General features: G+C 45.7%; 1 protein-coding gene across 5 annotated transcripts in view; it reads right to left on the reverse strand.

The window, feature by feature from the left end:
• COL6A3 (collagen type VI alpha 3 chain) overlaps positions 1-16,103 on the reverse strand; it is a 113,670-nt gene that overhangs the window by 49,092 nt on the left and 48,475 nt on the right. For all 5 annotated transcript variants that reach the window (XM_075001909.1, XM_075001908.1, XM_075001907.1 and 2 more), the window contains 6 exons: positions 14,475-15,071; positions 13,295-13,897; positions 9,365-9,964; positions 4,044-4,390; positions 3,257-3,335; positions 2,586-2,731 (listed from right to left, as the gene is read on the reverse strand). In XM_075001909.1, coding sequence (XP_074858010.1) covers positions 2,586-2,731; positions 3,257-3,335; positions 4,044-4,390; positions 9,365-9,964; positions 13,295-13,897; positions 14,475-15,071 — 2,372 coding nt within the window. The remainder of the gene's footprint in view (positions 1-2,585; positions 2,732-3,256; positions 3,336-4,043; positions 4,391-9,364; positions 9,965-13,294; positions 13,898-14,474; positions 15,072-16,103) is intronic.

Consider the following 16,103-nt stretch of genomic DNA (forward strand, 5'->3'; position numbering starts at 1 on the left):
ACTCCCAGAGGAGATTCAAGCAAACGCCTTCTCGGGCAGAAATGGAAGTAACTCATACAACTAGCTCACATAAACAAGGGAAAGAGGATCTACATTCGTCCCAGGCAGAGGTCCAATGCAACAACTCATGGGAGAGTTAAGTGCTATGTTGGCCTTGATATGCCCCACTTTCATTGGAACCAATGCCATATGATTTAAGTGACCAATCCCATTGCTGAAATGCTCATATCATGAATGTACCCCTTAGAGAGCAAGCCGCAGGCATGCCACAGGCTGAAAGTCATTTGTACGAAACAATCTCAAAGAGCAAATGAATTTATGAAATGTAGGCTACGTCTACACTAGCCCCAAACTTCGAAATGGCCACGCAAATGGCCATTTCGAAGTTTACTAATGAAGCACTGAAATGCATATTCAGCGCTTCATTAGCATGCGGGCGGCCGCGGCACTTCGAAATTGACGTGCGTCGCTGCCGCGCTGCTCGTCCTGACGGGGCTCCTTTTCAAAAGGATCCCACCTACCTCGAAGTCCCCTTATTCCCATCTGCTCGTGGGAATAAGGGGACCTCGAGGTAGGCGGGGTCCTTTCGAAAAGGAGCCCCGGCGCATCAATTTCAAAGTGCTGCAGCCGCCCGCATGCTAATGAACAGCTGAATATGCATTTCAGTGCTTCATTAGTAAACTTCGAAATGGCCATTTGCATGGCCATTTCGAAGTTTGCGGCTAGTGTAGACACGGCCATAGTCTGGTTTGTGACAAACAATTCACTTTGTGAATTTAATTATTGGTTTCCTGCTAGTGAACCATCCCAAAGGTCTCACCTATTTCTACTCAGGATTTTACTACAGGCTGAACCTCTCTAATCCAGAACTCTCTCATCTGGCAATATCCATAATTCAGTATGTTTAGTTAGCCGGATGACTACTTATCAAGGGTGTGGCCACGTTTCCTGTGATCCCATAAAATTTGTTTCCAGCCACCAGTTCTGGCTCTCAGTGTTCTGTGTTGTTATTGAGCTGTAATTTACCCCTAAATGTCTTCTAAAGCCGTGTCTACACGTGCACGCTACTTCAAAGTAGCGGCACTAACTTCGAAATAGCGCCTGTCACGGCTACACGTGTTGGGCGCTATTTCGATGTTAACATCAACGTTAGGCGGCAAGACGTCGAAGCCGCTAACCCCATGAGGGGATGGGAATAACGCCCTACTTCGAAGTTGAATGTCGAAGTAGGGCACGTGTAGACAATCCGCGTCCCGCAACATCGAAATAGCGGGGTCCGCCATGGTGGCCATCGGCTGAGGGGTTGAGAGATGCTCTCTCTCCAGCCACTGCGGGGCTCTATGGTCACTGTGTGCAGCAGCCCTTGGCCCAGGGCTTCTGGCTGCTGCTGCTGCAGCTGGGGATCCATGCTGCATGCACAGGGTCTGCAACCAGTTGTTGGCTCTGTGGATCTTGTGTTGTTTAGTGCAACTGTGTCTGGGAGGGGCCCTTTAAGGGAGCGGCTTGCTGTTGAGTCCGCCCTGTGACCCTGTCTGCAGCTGTGCCTGGCACCCTTATTTCGATGTGTGCTACTTTGGCATGTAGACGTTCCCTCGCAGCGCCTATTTCGATGTGGTGCTGCGCAACATCGATGTTGAACATCGACGTTGCCAGCCCTGGAGGACGTGTAGACGTTATTCATCGAAATAGCCTATTTCGATGTCGCTACATCGAAATAAGCTACTTCGATGTAGGCGTCACATGTAGACGTAGCTTAAGAGTGCAGTAAGCAGTGGGAGTGTTGGTAATGCTGCTAGACAATATTGACCTTTCATGGTCCAACAAATTCTCTCGTCCGGCACTGGTCAGGTCCTGAGGGTGCCAGATGAGAGAGGTTCAAAAATTCATTGTAATTGAATTAGAACGAGGAAAACTGAAAGCTAGCTCTAATATGTTAGGCAGTGCTGAAAAGTGGGGTAGTGATTATGGAGAGAACTGTTCAAGTGAAGCATCACAAAGATTAGCATGAAATTTGGTCTCATTTAATATTGTAATTAATGATGTGCAAGAGAAGGGTAAAATAAGGGCAGAGAGCCAATTAAGAAGAGAAAGAAATTATTGCAAAGAGCTCTAGAGAGACTGCAAATTTGGATAAACAATAAAATTGCCAGCTAGTTTATTAGCAGAAATACAACTCAAAGGCAACTATCCATGCAGAGGAAGAAACCTACAAAGCAGTACTGCAGGTTTGGTGCCATGGAATGAGAGCTAGGTAGCCAAGAGTTAGAAGTACAATAAGGCAGCAAATTGCATATACAGAGGCCTAGCTTCTTGGAACAGGGAAATAATAGACCCATTCTGTGGCATCACATCTGGCGTGTTGGGCTGAATACTCTAGGGGTCTGAACTGGCATATAGGTCCTCTGCAATTCACACAAGCAAGTCAGGGTTTAATGGTATTTATTGCAGCATCCACAGAAAAGCACAAACAAGTTTATAGGGCCAGATCCACAGCTCGTGGAAATCCACAGAGCTCTGTGGAGGGAGGATTTTCACCAGCCAAAGAGCCAGCTCGTACAGAATAGAAACTTTATAAAGTTACTTACAAGTTGTTCTGCCAGTTCGAAATCTAAATCCAGTAGATTTACTCGGAGAGGCCTGTTATAGGTGAACCCCCGTCCAAACTCTAACTTCATCACATCCTCAAAATTTGGTGTTCTCTCCAGCCCCACAAAGATGAGCGCCTTTGCACCTGGGGGATTGGAACAGAGCACATTTCTTATGTAAGTGCCAGCAACATCTGGAAGCCTAAATCTTGTAAAAATCTAATCCTGTCTGTTCAGCTGGAAATCTAAAGAAAACGTGTATATGTTCATTCACTTGAATGATTTTAGGGCTTTGGCTAAACAAGGGATTAATAGTCCACCTGCTTCTCTCTGGCTTTGAAAGTCATCACCATATTTAGGTACCAGTAGTAGTGGATGTGTGGCTCCTGGCCTGAGCTACACCCTTTCGCTCCAGGCTTTGAGATGTCCGGGTTCAAATCGGAGCCCTTCAGCATGGGCTTGCGTGTTACAGGCCATACACAGAATGTCCTCCATAGCATTGCTCAAAGGGGAAAAGGATTAAAACCACCATGTGTGTGCGAAATTCACTTTAATTCTGACCTCACCCTCCACAGAGTTGTCAAAACCCTGCACACACTTCAGCTCTCAGAAACCCAGAGCAACACAAAGCAGAACCGAAATATGGGTGTTTTGGCATGCTAACAGGCTACCTTCTCTGTGCAGTGCAGCTGAGGCAGCCTCCATCTGAGCCATTCTTGCATCTACACCATCAGTTAAGTGAATTACCACCTGAGAAAGAAACAAACTCAATTCAGGCCTCACTTGTGAAACAAAGCCATGTACAGCCATGCAGTGAAATAATTGGCCAGATTCTCAGCTGGTTTCATTGCCTCCAGGGGAATGACACAGACTTGCACCAGAACATTCCAGGCCAATCTTGCAATAACATACTTCCCTCAGGTGCACATTTCACCTGAGGTCAGCCTAGCTGACCCTACGATTCCTCCTGCCCTTCAGATGCATGGATGTCTGGCTTTACATGCCAATTAATGTTACTCACATGTACATTTTCCAGTTAGTAATAGCTACAGCTCAGAAAATAACCCAAAATGGTATTCACAAATATTAACTGGAGTGATGCTCAACAGTGTTGCATCCGTACAATATATTTTCAAATGCCACTCATGTGCAGCAAGACAATGGTGTTAAGATGCTCTAACAAGGATGCTTTCTTTATTAATCTACTTGAACCAATTAAACTAAGATATAGTCAGGAATATTCCAAGTAAAGAAAGAATGGGGGGAATCTGATGCTGAATAGCCAAGGAAATCTTTCACGCTCTCATCATTTCAGTGGGGCGATATTCTAGCTGGCAGAGAAAAGTTAATTTCTGTGGAGCTGTGCTTGTTTAAACCAGCAGAGACTCTCCCCCAAATGGGGTTCTGTGTCAAAGGCCACAGGAAAACCTCCGCAAGGAGGGGAGAACCCAGACTTACTTTCACGTTGTCCGCAGGAGCTGTTCTGAATTTGTTCTGGTAAGATCGCAGCGTCTCTGCCGTCAGAACATATGGACCCCGGTTGCCCATGTCTTGGAATTTCTCAAACAATTCAGGCTGGTACTCAGAAAAGTCGAAGGCTTCCACTGCTCCGGTAGGGGTCTGTGCCATGATTGCCACCCGCACAGTGGGCTTCTGGTTGCCAGTACAGCTGAGCCTTTGCATCTGGGTAATTCTGTTCAGAATGATCTCTACCTTGGACTCCAAGGCTTTCTGAGAATTAAATATATTTTGCCCAGGTCCGACATCCGAGACATCAAATCCAAGTATCACATCCAGTTTGCATTCTGGAGAGGCAAAGTACATAGAGTCATTCAAGACACAGAGTAAGGCAAAGGGAAGGAGGAGAGTAATGATAACTTCAGAACAGAGCAGACTCATAGCTCATGTTTATTTTTTTTCACTGAGCAGCCGCTTATCTGTCTGCTGAATATTGTCTGCATCCTAGATTGTGGGTCCGTGGCCCAGCAACACTCTTTGTGCTATTTGTACGACAGCAAGTACAATGGGGCCCTGATCCTCGCTTGGGTCCCTAGTTGCTTCTGCTGCTACTACTAATAATGATGATGAATAAAAAGTGGTTATACTGGGGAGAGGGCCTCTGTTTTGCTCTGTGTAGCTGTTATTTAGAATTTGACTTCATCTTCTGTAAAAACAGAACAGAAAATGAATGTGTGGAGCAATATATGTATCTTAGATGCCTGGGGAAATTATCTTGCTTTGCCTCTTTGAAAGCCTGTTCATCATTTAGTAGTTAGCAAGCAGGCCTACTGATGGGGGAGCAAAGGGAGCAGCATTTCAAAGGGGTCTGGAGCTCTGGCCGCTGCTTGCTACTTCAGGCGTAGGCCCTGCCTCTTCCACCCTTGGCTCTGCCCCTTCCACCAATGGCCCCACCCCTTTCAGGTAGCAGAGTTAGCCCCCCCTCTCACTGTGCTCCGGGGCCCATGGTGGCTGTTGGCCCTGCTGTGAGCAAGTATTTTCACCTTTCATTTGTTACCACTTCCAATTTGTGACCAAAAACTGGAGTTTCATTTTACCTCGATTTGCACAGAATTACACATCTTGCTTTATTCTTGGAGAGAATTAGTGCAAAGCTTTAACAAGAGCTGGGAAAAGTCTAGTGGTTAAAGCAGGGCACTGGCAGCCAGGATTCCTGGGTTCTTTTTCCAGTTTAGTGACCAAACAGATTTACATCATTGGGTAGGGTAGGTGTAGACTCTGATGGCCCCAGTTTCATCATCTGTGTTTCTCTACTTCTCAGGAATATTGTGAGGTTCAATCAATCTCTGTGAAGCACCTTGAGAACATTGGCTGAAAGATGTGATTAAAGTGGAAAATGTTTTTCTTATCTGCATCATGGGCTTGTCTAACTTCTCCCCAGCAGGGACCACATCAAAATAAAGACATGAAGTCTCCCCTTCCCACTCTGTCTCCTTTCTATTTTTTCAATAAGCCCAAGGCAACACCAACAGTTGTTTATGTTCAGCTACTCTGGTGTGCCCTCCTTATGGCCTAATGCTCCTGCATGCATCCTGGCCTGGCTGCATCCATGCAGTCCCCAGGAAACAAGGATCAGCCAGCCTCATGTGAGCTGGCAGCTGTCTGCAGATGTCCAACTTGTCCTTAGCAGAACACCAGTGGCCTACAGGCCACACTCTGGGAAAGACGGGAATAAGGGACAAAGCAGCCCCTGCTCACATGGAAGACCTGGCCCAGGGCCCTATTGTGGCATTGAGCTACTAGATCAACCAAAGGCTAGGACAGAACTGCATTGCCCAGTGGAAAGTCAGGGAGGGAAATTGTTTCAGAAAGGCACAGCTTCTCCTCAGGCCACCAATATGGAGGGCCATGGTAAAGGCCATCTCCCGTGAGCAAATACAAATGGTTTTGATACAAGCTGTAGAGGGAAGGAGGAGGTGCCTGACTCTCTCCCCCATCTCCATGCGTCTCATGCAATGGGATTACTCACTCGAGTATCTACTACTCCATAGGCCTGATCAAAGCCAAATGAAGTCAAAGGAGCTTTCCACTGACTTCAACAGCGTGGAGCAGGGCCTATGCAAGTCAGAGATGGTCACATGAATGAGCACGTTTCCCCTGATTATTCGAACGTACGTGTGAGTGACGTGTGAAAAGGCGTCAATGCAACTTGAGGCCCTTGGCAGTTCAGTGATTTGCACTTTGCTGAAATCTTACCAAAGTGGATTAATTTTGTGAAACTAAAATCCTATAATAATGGTGTAACTGTCAGTAAGGAATCTAGAACACTGTGTTTTTAGGGTATTTTTAATGCATTGGGGCAATTTATTTTGGTATCCTTTCATTTGCAAATCTTGGTGCCTAGTTACAATGAGTCCCAGCAAAGTCAACAGCTGCAAGGTCTGAGAGCAAAGCACTAAATAAATTCCAAGGTGAAAGACTTCCCCTTGAAAGACATATCCTCCAACCCTCAACAAGTCTTTAGAGGGTGGGGAAGGGAAAAACCCATCAGCTGATCTTGACACCTGCCAGAGAAGTGTTTTTTCCAACTGCTTGCTCGCACTCTCAAGAGCTTTATAGATGAGGGTCAACACTCAACCACGTCCACAAGCAAATGCAGACTTTCTAGCCCTGGTTTCACAAGAGCCTTGCAGCTGATGCAGCCAAGCGAGTTGGTAATTCAATAACTGCTGTTGTTTTCAAATGCTCTTGAAGGGTATTTCAGTGCAAAGGGCATTCGGGCAATTCTAGTCTATCTGGGTTCTTCTCCTGAACCCATCACCTTGGTACCTGAGTTTCTCAGTCTAATCAGGGGGTCACAAAGGCCAGGGTAACCATGGCAAGATCCATCCCAGAGGACGAATCTCCCAACAGTTGTGCTAAATAAAGATCACAAAACACTCACAAGGCCACCAAAGTCAGCTGGGACAATGGAGGATCCAGAGGTACCACTTTACTGAGCATCTCACTGACAGCATGGGCAAAGAGCAGAGGATGGCCCCAACATGCATCTGGGTCAGATAGCCCCACTTCTTTTCTTGCAATGCCGTGGGGTGTCATCTCCTTGTCCTGCACCCCAGGGTATCCCCAAAATTGCATGGATTCACACTCTTTCTCACCAAAGGCCCCTATCTTAGCCAGAAAGCACCCTGTCGGGTGAGGGGGAAGTTAATTAAAAGAGATGCTTGGCTGAATGCAATTAGCTCACTAAAGATAGGTAGCTCCTACTGCCTCCCCAAGCAGCCTCGGATGTCCATTGGAAGGACTCGAATACAACTCCCTTCTCATCAGCAGGGCCCACACCTTGTTAATGAACCCCCCACCCCCGCCCGAGTATAGGAGAGTAAACACTGAACCCTTGTCCCACACTAGGAAGCCAAAAGCAACCACCCAAACCAGAGCATGCCTCATACTATATATGAGCTGCAACACTGATCAACAAGAAGTCAGGAGACATGACCGCGGAGGGACTTTTACCACTACCCTCCCATAAAGGGCAGGTGGGAGTCCTGATGAGGGGTAGTACCACTGCTCAGAGATGTTTTCTCAAGCAAGGATTGAACAGCACCTCTTTGAGAGGGGCTGGCAGCTCTCCTGAATCAGGGAGACTTCAGCAGTCACCATCAGCAATGGGGACATCATCTCCCCAGTCTGAAAAGGCTTGTTCTCAGCCAGCAGGCCCTGGGCTTTCCTCAGGACCTCCCGGAGCTCAGCAAATAGGGGCCACAGCTTAGTTACAGGGTTGGGTTTAGCTCAGTGGAGATGTACTGTCTGGCCAACAAATGGCTGGATAGAGATGTCCCTCAGAAAGCTGCTGGTCCAGCCCATATGTGACTGATCTGATCCACAAAGGGACAAAAAGAGAATTCTTCCTAGCAAGAAATAATTCTCTCTCTTTCCAAGCTGCGGTCACATATTTCATGCAATAGTTGTGCTCCAGACTGGCTTTTAAAAATTATACCCACCAGTGCCTAGTCTATCATCCAAGTGCTGTATCTGTCTTGGGCCACTTGTACTCAAGGACTTGTCAATATGATGGACAGGCAGAGGATGTTTAGCTGCCAATGTATGGCAGATAGACAATGGGCAAATGTCCCACTGGGTTATCTACAGAATGATTCATGAGTTGTATGGTACTTTCTTTTGTGTCTATCTAGAGCCAAACCAAGTCCACCAATTTCTTGAGAACAGGACAAGGAAATAGATCCCACAATGTGACAATGTGCTCTGAGGGTGAAGGGAAGAGAAATAAAGCTCATTACTCTTCTCCCCACAATCCTGAACCCTCCAATATCTGTAGTTAAATGCAATTCGGATCTAAAGGCAAAATCCACCTGTCGAGGCTGAATTCATGGGCATAATGTGCGTACGGATGGTGGACAGTTAGTTTTAAGTTTACTACTTAGTTTTCATGACACAAAGCTTACTAACTGTCAGCACAAAGATAAGGTTACGCCTAAATCTGTAGGGGAACATTAGATTCTAGAGTAACTAGTTTGAGATGGAGATACTGTCAGAGTCAACACACAGTCAACTCTAAGTGCAGGAGACTGGACTAGATGACCTCTGGAGCTCTCTGCCAAGTTCTAAGAGCCTGTGCTAGTGTTTGTTACCTTAAAATGCCTCTTGGGATTGTGATTTGGCATATACTGCAGTGACACCCCACCCCATGTGTCATAGGTGCTCCACAAATGCATGGGATGGCCTGGTTCTAGGCACAGATAGCTTACCATCTAGGGAAGAGATTACAGTCCAGGGCCAAGCTGCAGCCACAAAGAGATTTTAACACCAGATTACAAAGGGGGACATCTGATTTGGAATTCATTTTCAAGTTTGATACCTATCACCATAGACACAATAAAGATCTCAATTATCTTACGCATTACAAGGATAATTTCCCCATATTTTATATTCACAGTGATGGCAGGCATCCCACTTAACTGACACTTCACAGGGTTTTTTTTTTTCTCTCTGCCCCTTCTTCTTTCCCTGCTTTTAGCTGATTCCTTGATTTTCTCTCAATTTTTCTTTCTCAGTATACTCCAGATCTGAAGAAGTGGGTCTTTCCCAGGAAAGCTCATCACCTAATAATAGTATTGCTAGTCTTTAAGGTGGTCCAGGACAGCTGGCTTTGTTTTGTGAAGATACAGCTACTCTCCAAGACTGCAATCACGCAGTAGGATTTGCGAGAGCAAAGCTGCAGAGAGCATGGGAACAGGAATACAACGATACAACCATAGAACTATACATGAAAATAACAGTTTTGAAGCAATCGTGTTTACCTCTCATTTCGGTCACTCCTGGACACAGCTTCTCTTCCATAACGGCATCGAGAGTAATCAGCACTTGCTCATTCAGCTCTGACAGCTCTTGGGCATTTGCCACGCGGAAAGCCGTGGCACTGTCCGAGGCCAGCTTGCTGACATCATCCAGGTCGATGTTCTTTACGCCTACAGCAAACACCTTGACCCGTGAGTTGGTCAGGGCCAAGGCGGCAGCTTTCCCGTCGTCTGAAGGTTTGCCGCCTGTCACGATAAAAGCAATCTGAGGGACGTTGTCCTCCACCCTACTCCCAGCCTCCTTCACAAAGTGCTTTGTGTGGATGTGTTTAATGCCCTCTGCAGTATCGGCCACACGGCCTCCTTTATAAATTACTCGGTTGATAGCATTTAAGATCTGGTCCTTGGTGGTATAGTCCTTGAGGAAAAATTCATCCGTCACATCCGAGTTGTACTGAGCCAAACCCACCTTAATGGATTTATCGTCCGAATAAAGAGCATCGATTATGGAATATACAAACTGGATAACCTGTTGGAAGCTCTCTCTCCCTAAATTGATGGAGCTGTCCAGCAAAAACACGATGTCCGCTTCCCTTTTGCCATCTGAAACAGTTAAAAACAAGGTGTGTGTTAAATCCTTTGTGCCCCCCCCCATTGTTGTAAACAGGAGAGGCAAACAGACCATTCTTAAATGACAGCCGAAGGCTGCTTGATGCACACAGAAATAATTCTGCATTTCATTGAGAAAAGCGTCTTGCTTTTGGAGAATAAGATGAGCCATGAGACCATGACTGATTCAGAATGTTTCAGTGAAAGCCAAATTCCTCAAAAATGAGTGGATGCCTCCTTATTTTTGGTGGCCAACCTTGGAGGAAACTAATTTTCAGTCAGCAGCTGACTGTTGCATTTTCTAAAAGTCAGGCCCCCTTTAAAATCTCATTCCTTTTGGGCACCCCCAAAATGCTAGCACCCAAATTCCTTAGTCACTTGTAAAATCGTGGCCAGAATAGACAATGTGACACAAACCCCATCTCACACCTCACCCTTTTGGGGGGATTCATATAAGCACATGAAGCCCCAGGTTCCTCATGGCTCATCTCTGCTCTGGCTCCTGCTCTGCAGGTTTGAGCTCGCCTGCTAAAGCCATGGCTGAATCTGTCAGTCTGTGCTGGAGACAGTGTCCTGAAGCACCAATGAATCAGGAAAGCTCTTGGAAATGTGACATTTGAAGAAACCAGACAGCAAAGCAGGCTCTGCAAGATCTACTGCGACCCCATTTTGGATTTGGCAAAATATCAAGCAGAGATGACCTCTTAGGATCAAAGAGAACATTGCAACAGGAAGGAGCATCCATATGCTCATTTTGTGACAGCCATTTAGGGCGGCAGATTATATGCTGAGAACACAAAAGGCACAGGTTAGGCTCACTGAAAGAGGCAATAATAGCTACATGGAGAAAAGGGTAAATGTATTTAAAATGGTTTGGATGAGCACCATAAGGTTATGGGTTTATTAGACCCAAATATTAAGAGGTCTGTCCGTCCAGGTTCCAGATTAGGATACCACTGGGCGTCATTCATTACTGGGTGCCAGTGAAATTTCAAGCAAAGCAAATGCTCAACAAGCAAGTGATGAAAACAATGATTCATACACAACATGCAAACAGGCCAGAGTGAAGCCAGAGCAGATAACAGGATAGATGGGAGATGGGGGAACAGAAATCCAAGTGCCAAATAAGTGTCCATCCTGCTTTTATTTTAAGACTCAGGGAGCTTCTAACTACAGTCCTGATCAGTGTTCCCTCTAAGCTGAGCACTTGGGCAGCTGCCCAGGAGAGATTCAGGTGCTGCTCAGCTGATTAGCAGAGCCCCCACAGCCACCCATAGTGGTCAGCTTGTGTTTCTATTGGTGGTGCATGTCCCCACAGGGTTTGGTGCACATAACAAAATTTATTCCATCCATGGACGGGAAAAACATTAGCGAGAACACTGTTTCTGATCCAGCACTCGTGGAAGTCTGTGGAAGTCTTTCCACTAACTTCAGTAGACTTTGGAGCAGGACCGAGGTGAAGTAATGTCAAGTTTTGCTATTGTTTCCACGCTTTATTTATGTTTTTTCAATGACTCATGAAATTTTGATGCCCAAAAGACAGGGGCTGTAAAACATAATAGTTATGATGGAACCATAGAGTTTAAGGCTAGAGGGCACTATCACATCATCTAGTCTAGCCTCACCTCGGCTGTGGCTACACTTGCCCCCGCCTTTCGGAAGGGGTATGCTAATGAGCCACTGCGGCAGATGCTAATGAGGCACTTCCATGGATATGCTGCACCTCATTAGCATAATGGCACCCACACATGTTTCAAAAGGCTGCTTTCGAAATGCACAGTGCTCATGTAGACAGGGGCCTTTCAAAAGGACCCCTGGATTTCGAAAGCACTTCCCATTTGATTTTGGAAAGAAGGGGCTTTCGAAATCCAGGGCAGGGTTCCTTTCTAAAGGGCCCTGTCTACACGAGCATTGTGTGTTTAGAAAGCAGTCCTTTCTAAATGCGCGCAGTGGCCATTATGCTAATGAGGTGCTGCATATTCATGACAGTGCCTCATTAGCATATGCCAAAGTGGCTCATTAGCATCCCCCTTTAGAAAGGCAGGGGCTACGGTAGCCCTGGCCCTCTTGTATCATGCAGCCATCGTCACAACCCAGAACCTGTACACTAAGAGCCCGAGGGCAGGAATCAGGCCAACTACCCATATGAAACTCGAGGCTATGTGCCACAAAGGACAGGCATGACTGAGGTGTATCAGCATATGAGGCCCACCACAATGCCAGGGAAACTATGAAGTGAGATACCCAGATAATCCTGCAAGAGTCTGCTCCCACATGCTGATGAGGAAGGTGAAAAATGAAGGTCACTGCCAATCTGACCTGGGGCAAAATAAATTCAAAATAGTGCGTCGTTATTTTGGACTTCATAAACCTCATTGCAGGAGGAATAACGCCTCTTTCAGAATAGGTGCTGTTAAGACACAGAATAGCGCTGTTTCGAAATAAGCTGTAATGGCCTCCAACGGCACTATTTGGAAACAGACACAATGGCTGTGTCTACACTAGCGTTCCTCTTTTGAAAGAGGCATGCAGATGATGGAAATTGAAAATGCAAATGAGGTGCAGATTTACATATCTGGCACCTCTTTTGCATATTTTTCTTTTGGAAGAACTTCTTTTGAAAGAAGAAAAGCAGTGTAGACACGGCTCTTTCGAAAGTAAATCCCATCTTCGAAAGAACACTTCTTCCTATTTTTTTTTTTTTTAGGAAGAATGATTCTTTCGAAGATGGGGTTTACTTTCGAAACAGCCGTGTCCACACTGCTTTTCTTCTTTTGAAAGAAGCTCTTTCAAAAGAAGAATATGCAAATGAGCTACCAGATAAGTAAATCTGTGCTTCATTTGCTTTTTCGATTTCCCTCATTTGCATGCCTCTTTTGAAAGAAGAATGCTAGTGTAGATGTAGCCTATGGTCTGGACACGCTATTTAAAAATAGCTGGGTGCTATTTCAAAATGCATTCTTGTGTATAGCTGTGTTATTTCAAAATAAGCTATTTCAGAATAGCTATTCAGGAATGGATTATTTCAAAATAATGCTGCTGTGTAGAAGCAGCCTAAGTGCTACAGGTCTGCTTCTTTTTTGGACGAAGCTGCAGACTAGCATAGATGCCCCCTCAGAATATTTCTATCTTGTTTGTATTCTAAGTTCTACTGTTTTCCCAGTTTCACTAGGTCCTTTTGGTGAGTATTCTTTCTTGCAATGCCAGGAAAAGAATAAGGACCACAATGCATTGATTCTAAACAGCTTCACGTTTGAGAAGTTTATCCCATGCTGCATCCCAAAGATTTCCCCCATTGTATGTCAACATGAATAAAAGACTGACCAGGAACATAATCTGGACGAGATGTGGGTATAGGCTCTTGAGGTTCCTCAAATGATTTGAAGAACCTCTTTTCAATGGTTGGGAGTGCTGTAAAATCTCTGATGGTGAAAACAAGTCTAGGGTCATCGGTAATCCTCTGCAACTGAATGCTGTCTGCGTTCCTTGCTCCTACGCCCATAGTTTTAACCCCAGTGGATGCAATCAAAGCAGAAGGTCTAGTCACATCATCCTGGGACCTCCCTCCAAGGAGGAGAACTAAGTGCTGGGGGACCTGGTCTTCTATTCTGCTTCCTGCAGACTTAATAAAGTAATTCTTCACCACATAGTCCAATGCACTTCCAACATTCAGTGGGGCCCCTCCTCTGAGCCGCAGGCGGCGTATGGCTTGCAAAACTGCATCTTTGGTCTTGTGTGTTCTCAGGAGGAACTCTGGGAAAATCGTGTTGCTGAATTGGGCCACACCAACTCTCACTTTGTTCGGCCTCACATCCAGCTGCTGAACAATTCTGAGAATGAAGTCCCGAATATGAGCAAGGCCATCGGTTCTGATGCTGTCAGAGCTGTCAATAAGGAAGACGATGTCCCGCTCATCGCCTTCCAATTCTGCAGGGGAAAAAAAGCATCAAAGAGAGAGGAAAGTTACTGAAATGAAACGCCTCACATGTCAGGCAATTGTGATATATTTGACCCTAATAGGTGCTCTACAATGAAAACCCAGCCTGTAGGCATGGGAATTGACTTCTTTTTGAGGATGGTGCTTTTTGTTTGCATTTTTTTTGTTTGTTTTACCAGTCAGTTTAAATGGTTGCATCCATATAGGATATATCTCCTGTAGTCTGATTACTATTTTAAGCCTTTATTTCCTTAAATCTTCCTAACCTCCCTTGGCCCCAGGTTTATGCTCATTTTAACTACAGAAGTCTCCAGGCAAGATAAGCAATGCACATTTTGCCCAGAAGCGTGAACTGTCAATATCTTCAGGAAATCCCTAATGAATCCCCATTCTCCTGACTGTGCAAACATTCCAAGTTTGTTTTTAAGGGTGGCCGGGGGGGGGGGGGGGGGTGGGGGGGGGGGTGGGGAGGAAGCGGAATCTTTTGTTGGCAGAGAATGAATGGAAAGTTATTTGCCCTTCTAGCAATAGCTACTTTAACAGCAATGCATAATTAAACCATCTCACCTGGAGGAGCTATGTCTCCCAGGAGACTCTGTATCTGGTCTGTTGTCAGTGTTCTAATCGGGGTCAGCAGCTTCTGATCGAGGTTGACCAGTTCCTGGAAGGTTCTCACTGGGAATACATACTCAGAACTAAGAGAAATCTTTGTCAGCTCTGCGGGATTTGCATTCTTGGCAATAGTCAGAGGTGCTACACCCACTTGTTTGATTTGGAGTACAGAGTCATCTACCTCATCAAAAGATGGGCGGGAATAGAGCAGTATTAAAAATTGAGGGACGCCTTCTTCTATGCGACTTCCAGATGGTCTCGTAAAGATATTCTTCGACACATATTCTAAGGCGGCTCCTACGTTAACCTGTTGGCCAGATTTGATCCTTAATCGTCTCACAGCGCTCAGCACCTCCTCCTTGCTGGAGTGCGTGTTGAGAAGAAACTCAACCTTGGAGTCATCACTGAACTGGATCAGGGCAACCCGGGTGGCATCAAAACCCACATCCATGGAGTTCACCAGCCGCTCGATCAGGCTACGGATTGAGTTGAACTCACCACTAACATACTGGGAGCCATCGATGAGAAACACAACATCTCTTTTGGGGCTCACTGTCAAAAGAGAAAGAGTTCAGTGAGGCACATAGGCCCAAGACTTACATAACTCAATGATCTAAGGTGCAACATGTTGAAGGCACCCCAAATACATCCTCCTCTGGGGAGGCCATAACCAAGCAGCCTGGTGGTGCAATCAGCTTTCCAATGAAACCAAAGTTTAAGATTAAATCAGGTGGAAATCTAGGATGCAGTCCTCACACACAACTCTGACTTCCCTCTTGCAGAGTCCAAGGGAGACAAGAACCTGCAAGCCCCCCGTTGTGCTCACACACACTCTCACTTTGCAAGAGCCACTCATTTTACTAAACAGGTATCCTGATTTGTCTGTGAACACATGCTAACCTCAGTGCACAGAGTGCTAGATGGTCGGAGCTCTCATTTGGCCATGTTAGGAAACAGAAGCAATAAGGCCTCTTGTGCACCTCTAGACAATGTGTGGAAGAATGATGGTTTTTCTCCTGCTAATGAGTCTTCTAACTAAACGCTAGGAGGGGGCTGAGCAGGCAGGGAGCTGAGGAACCCCACCCCTATTCCCTCTAGCAGAGGAACTATTGCAAAGTGAGGTCTAACCACTGTGAAAGGGAGTTCAGTGCTATTTCCTCTCTTTACATCACTCTGCACTTGCCATCTGAGAGTGGTTTTGCCATTGCTGGGATTGCCTAGAAAAAGGCTTGTTCCCTGGTGATCAGCTTTTATACATGGTTTCGGATGAGCATCACTTTCCTTGCTGAACTACAAGTGTCTGACAAATTGTATTTATCAGAACAGCAAGCTGAACATTTAGGCAAGTGTCAGTATCGTATATAAATGATAGAACTTTCTTTGGAGGCAGAAATTGCCTGGTTATTGGTAACTAATATATCACCCCATTTATTTATTGTAGGACTATGGTCCAGATGTCACTTTGACTTCAGTGGACTGTGTAAACTTAGTAGTCTGTTCACATGGACAACAGGACAGGATTGAGGCCTGTAGATGTACAGGTTGAACTTCACTCATCTGGCACTCTTGAGATCTGACCGATTC

Source organism: Carettochelys insculpta, chromosome 8 (assembly GCF_033958435.1).
Source record: "Carettochelys insculpta isolate YL-2023 chromosome 8, ASM3395843v1, whole genome shotgun sequence".
NCBI lineage: Eukaryota > Metazoa > Chordata > Testudines > Carettochelyidae > Carettochelys > Carettochelys insculpta.